Source organism: Mycetomoellerius zeteki, unplaced genomic scaffold, assembly GCF_001594055.1.
Source record: "Mycetomoellerius zeteki isolate Tzet28-1 unplaced genomic scaffold, Tzet1.0 scaffold572, whole genome shotgun sequence".
In the NCBI taxonomy this organism is placed as follows: Eukaryota; Metazoa; Arthropoda; class Insecta; order Hymenoptera; family Formicidae; genus Mycetomoellerius; species Mycetomoellerius zeteki.
The window spans coordinates 1-6,318 of NW_017257580.1; the positions used below are offsets into that span (position 1 = coordinate 1).

Below are 6,318 nucleotides of genomic sequence, written 5' to 3' on the forward strand. Positions count from 1 at the left end.
ACGGCATAAGATTTCTGTCCATGGTTTGGATAATCATATTCCATACCGCATGTTATACGGTGGAATATTTCGGTAAGTGTATTGATACAAAAATTATTAGAACTGAAATTATTTACGTCTCCGTTTTCCATGCATAACGAACGTCGTTCCACAAATGTAGACAATAAAGTGTGGCTGTTGAGGTTGTCTGAAGGTATCCCCTTTCAAGTGATAAGCAACGGAACCGTATCGGTTGATACTTATTTCTTTTTAAGCGGATTTTTATTGGCTTACACATATTTAAAGAATAAAATAGACAAGGAACGAATTAAGCCGATTCATTACAGAGAGAAGCTGAACGAGTTCTTTGTCAGATTAATAAAGAGATATATCCGGTACGTTTCTAACGTTATTTTGATTGACGTGAACAATGAACGAAAACGACCCTACTGAAAAAAATCCCGTCACACAGTTGCACGATGAAATCATATAATTCACTATTAAAACATATAAGTCACGTAACAGATTATTCCAAATCAATACGTGATTTTTTAATTACATATTTTTTGAAAAATCACATGATGATATGTTCGTTTTTCTTCCATTTTTATTCTTCAACTCTTTAAAATTCGATAAATATAAAATCACATAATGGATGAAATTATATCTAATATCATGTGATTTTTTAAATTACATCTTTTAACAAAATTGCTTACTGATTTGGAACAATCCGTACCGTGATTTACTACATGATTTCATCATGTAACGTTGTGATATGATTTCTTTCAGTATGGGACGCTGTAAGCATGACAGCATCAATGATACAGTAATGAGCAAAATAACAGAGAATGCGATTTAAAAATTCAATTTAACAATGAGCCAGATAATAATTACTTTCTTTATAGTTGTTAAGATTAAATCTAGAAATTTCTTTTAAGGTTGACACCGGCTTACATAATGATAATAGGAATAGTGCAATTAAGTTCAGCTTGGTACGACAAGACTTCGCAATTCTACATTGAGGAAAGACCACACGAAACTTGCTCGAAATACTGGTGGAGAAATATCTTGTACATACATAATCTGTTTGGTCGTAATACGATGGTACGAACGCCAATTTAGGCTGTGTTTCAAAATTTACTGCCAGTACTGAAAATCTATAGTGCACGTGACGTAGATTATAGATTTTCAGTACTGGCAGTAAATTTTGGAATACAGCTTTAATTATAATATCATTCGGGCACCACATACTCAGAAGCTTGTAAGAGAGACTCCTTATTCCGAGTTATATTGAAATTTTCTTGTAGTGCTTGTCCTGGAGTTGGTATCTATCCAACGATATGCAATTCTTTATAATTGGTCAGGCGCTTTTAATTCTGTCAACTGTGTAAGTTAAACATTGACTGTTGAATGTTACATATTTTCAACGCATATATCTGAAATAAAAGCTTATACAAATTTCAGATATTTTTATGTGGCTGTTGTCATACTAGGTATAATTTTAATAGGCTCGATCATCTTGAGCGGTTATATCTCATACATTTATGAATATGTTCCAACGTAAGTTGAAAAGCATGTTATTAATTGTGAGAATAATTAAGTAAATAAACGCTTTTCTATTATTGCAGTTTGGACGAACAGTACAGACTTCTAGATGTCTTATACTTTCCACCATGGGTCCGAATTGGTCCATATATTATTGGAATGATTACAGGTTACATTATAGAAAGATTTAACAAAAAAATTGCCTTGAAAAGGGTAAAGTATATAATGTTTATTTTTATGTAAGAGAATTTGATATAATCAATTGTTGGAGTTATAGAGTATGTAAGCTACCGATTAATAAAATTCGGATGATAATTAGAAATTATTATTTCTATAATAATTATATAGAACGCCGATTTGAAATCCATAATTATAAATTATGGACCAATATCAAATTAATTTTTACAAAAAATTAGCAAAAAAGTAGCTAGTTTTTAAACTATATCTGCAATTATACATATATGTACACACACATATATTTATATATACTGGGTGTCCTGAAATTTTTTGCGAAGCGTTCTTGTGTAGATAGAGCGGACTGAATTGAGTCGAAAAGTCTTCTATCATTTTGTAATTTTCGCAATAGTTGACAAGATATTAATTACTAAAAATTCCCCCGACTCTCTCTCTCTCTCTCTCTCTCTATTGGCTTTAGATAATGTTTTTCTCAAATTCTATCAACTTACAGAAAAACTGAAAGAGACAAAAATTATTTATTTTCTTCTCATAGAACTTTAAGAATATTTTTCAGAATATTTTATTGACTCTTTAGTACTGCATTTTCTTATTGGCAATTATTTTTACTAATATCGGAAAATGCGGTATAAAATAATTCTAAAAAATTCTGAAAATGTTCTCAGAATTTTATGAGACGAAAATAAACAATTTTTGTCTCTCGCTGTTTTTCTGTAAAGTTGATAATATTTGAGTAAAAAATTATTGAAGACCAAGGTTCAGCGACATTTAGTAATTAATTAATATTTTGTTAACCGTTGCGAAAATTGCAAAAGAGGTAGAGGTTTCGATTCAATTTAGTCCGTTCTATCTACACGAGAACGTTTGACAAAAAATTTTGGAACACCCTGTATATTAGACTGACGAGAAAAACATTTTTTTTTCTAATCGGCCTCTCAGCTCAAAAGCTTCAATTTCATGCCAAAAAAATACCCCTAAATTTTTATCAAAATATATTTAGATTTAAAGGTCGCTAGTGAACGGTTTTTAAATCAAAGTTTCGATTTTCCTTAATACACGTTGATTTGATGCAAAAATGGCATAATCCGGATTTGAAATGTGGTATTGTATGTTTTTTTGGTCGCTGAACATGATGCAATAATTCAGTATAGGTCTACGATATACGCCTTAAAAAATACAGCTCGATTAATGTGAAAAAATGATCAAATTTCGAATTTAAGATCGATTTTAGCAAGGTTCCAAACGTTCAAATGGTTCATTATTCCCCTCAAATTGTAGGTCTGTTCACCCATACCAAGATCCAGTTGAAAATTTCCCCTCACTTCCTACAGGGCCTTTAAAAGTTGCATTTATCTGGATTATAAAACGTTTTTAAGAATAGAAAAAATATTTTTTCAGATTCTAAAGTCTATCGCTTTGTGGTTTTGGTATCCTCAAATCAAAATGGTTCAATTTGACAATAACTCTTTATTAAAAAATGAAATGTATCTCCCTTGTGGCTGAGCCGCGTACTTACCCCTTCAACACGAAATATAGCAGCAATATTGCAGTAATATTTCAATAATGCACAATATTGCAAAAATTGCAGCAATATTGCTGCACTATTGAAATTATAATCTTTTATTGTAAATATTGCAAAATATTGTGATTTTAATTTTGTAGAAAATATTGCAATATATTACAACTCAATAAATAAGTATGCGGTCCCGCCACGAAAGGGATATGCTTCTTATAAGGAGAAAATATCCAGAAGTTCTATAAAAAGTACTCGAGTACTCCTTATAAGCCGAATATGCGAGGTTCCTGGAGATTCCCCAACCTTTTTGGATGTGCTTTCTAAGTCCCCGAATATTTTTGGATTATAACTTTATCGTATGTATTTTGGAATATAATGCTAAACAATATGTTAGCAATTAATCAAAATAGAATAATTATATTGAAATATTGCATAATTTTATAGCACCATGTATGCAATATTTCTCTAAATATAATCGTATAAAAATTGTAAGAGATTATGTTTTAACATCGTACTTTCCACTAGGGCTTCTAAATATTCGGATATCTAGATATTCGAATATCCGAAATCGATTCCGATCCGAGAATTTAAAACCGTATAATTTGGGTAATCCGGATATCCGAATTATTCGGATCCGCGGATCTGAATTTGGATTCGAATCTAAATTCAGATTCGGATCTGAATTTGGCTTCGGATTTAGATCCATATCCAGAAAGAAAGAAAACATCGACGTATTTAATAAATTTTAGCATAAGTTACTTTTTAAATAATAAAAATTGAATTTTAATTCACACATACAATTGAAGAAAAATTAAATTAAAAAAAAAAATATAAATATAAATTCGCACAGAATTATACAAACACTTAAGATCCAGCTAGACCGTTTAAAGCAGACCTGTTGAACACTGCTCGTGAGTCGAACCGCTTCCACCTCTTCGCCGTAGAGCGAGACAGAGCGAAAATAACAAAGGATAGACGTCAAAATTTCGCCTGAATTTAGGTCTGTCCAAGCGTCGTAGAAAGAAGGAACCAAAAGGGAGTCCTTTTCTCAATTTGCAATTACAGTAAGTTTTTATTATCCTTGTCTGTAACACCCAAAAATTACAATAAAATTTTAATCAAACGTTTTGACCTGATCTGATCATCAATGATTTTTAAAATAACTGATGATTACCGAATTTCTACGACGCTTGGACAGATCTGAATTCGAATGGCATGTTGGCGTCTATTCTTTGTTATTTTCGCTCCGTCTCGTTCTACCGAGACGGTGGATAGGTGGAAGTGTTTCGGCTCACGAGCAAAGTGTTGGACAGGCCTGGTTTAAAAAGCATTTATTTCTATTAGGTTGCGTTTCTCACATATACGTTCTAGAGAGATTTAATATTATTTATAAATATAAATGTTTAGAACAGACTCTCAATCTTAAAATAATAATAACAAAGATGTTCAAAGCTAATAAAAGAAGTATTTGTATTTCACTTTTACACTCAGATTAAATAAGTATATAATAGCTTTAATATTCATTCAGTCCGCACTAATGCATCCAACCGAATTCGCTATAAGTTTACTACGAATCCGGAATCGAATTTGAGAACCGGATCTGGGTTCGCCTTTTACTATTCGGATCGAAATTCGGATATCTTAGAAAATTCGAATCTCCATATAATCCGAATTTCAAGCATCACATTTATTCGTAATTCGCGGATAAACGAATATCCGGATAGCTTTAAATCCGAATCAATTTTGAAGTCTTATTTTCCATTCTACTCACCATAGCATAGGTTTGTTCGCGTCGCAAGCTCCAAAACGCTCCAACATGCTCTTACCATAGCTCCTACTTACTCTATCAAGCGTGTTGGAGTGAGTAAGAGCTATGGTAGGAGCATATTGGAACATGGAGCATACGACGCGAACAAATTTCATTTTAGTGTTCAGACATCTTTTACTCTTCCTCAAGACCAAGAGCAAAAAGTGTTGTCCAAAGTGTAATTGCATTGGTAACACGAACAGCTGTTATGACATCATGTTCGGCAACAGAAATGAGTTAATGTACACTTAGTACAAAAGTGCAAAAATTTCACGCAACGCGAACAAACCTAATGTTAAAAGATAATAATACAGTTACACTAACTGCTGCGTAAACAAATGCACGGTGCATCCAAAATGTACGTTTCCAGATAAAAGAACATAGAAATATGTATCTTTTTTTATTGAATATTGTGTTTTATTGTATGAGGAATGGAAAATTAAAATTTTTAATTATTTATTTGTACTAGATTATTTACTTTTATCAATGAAATATAATTTTAAGAGCTGAGACTAAGGGGCCTCCTAAAAAGATGAGGAACAGGGCTACAGCCCCCTCAGCCCCCCCCCTTAAGTCAGGGCTGACTGATTGAAGCAATTACTTCAATATAGAACGACGTATTTCATATATAATTATTGATTATACATCCCTGATAGCAAAGCCTGCGGAAACAGATTTTGAATAGAATCCCTCTGGCGGAAAAAAAATTTTTATGAAAAAGTACATAAAAACTACATAGATTAAGACAAAATCTTAAAAATTCTTAATTTTTTGTAGATATTCGTAGTGGGACGTAGAGTGAGGTTTGTTTGTCTTAGAGATTCTTAGTTTTTCGTAGATATATTCGTAGTGAGACGCGTAGAGTGGCGTTGTTTAAGAGCGGAGGATTTCTAGGTTTTTCAAAGGTTGAACTAGTGCGACCAGTGCAGGAACAGAAAACAACCCTAGGGATGTTTAGGAATATTTATGTATGTTTATACATATTTATACATACCCTGTTGAAAATTCTTGTAAGTTTTTTGTACCAGATCTTAAAAGAGTTGTATGTGATCAATCAAGATTACTAAATGAACGTACATGATTATATAAGAACCTTATATATAATAATTTATAATAAGATTGAAAGACCGCTAATGTTAAACATTAGCGGTCCTTATATAATATGTATATGAATCTCACTAATAATCTTTAATGACCTAGGAATCTGCAATGAATCGTACACGACAATTTATATCTATATTTAGATCAATAAAAAGATCTTGCCTTAATCTTATAA

The 6,318-nt window shown here is 31.9% G+C and overlaps 1 protein-coding gene across 1 annotated transcript; it reads left to right on the forward strand.

Moving 5' to 3' along the window:
- Positions 1-5: 5 nt before the first annotated feature.
- Positions 6-1,737, forward strand: LOC108728012 (nose resistant to fluoxetine protein 6-like; the record flags this gene model as incomplete). Its single annotated transcript, XM_018456350.1, has 6 exons — positions 6-72; positions 161-374; positions 918-1,083; positions 1,287-1,366; positions 1,444-1,539; positions 1,608-1,737. Coding segments are annotated over 6 exons (753 nt in total), but the record flags the coding sequence as incomplete, so codon positions are not given.
- Positions 1,738-6,318: the final 4,581 nt, after the last annotated feature.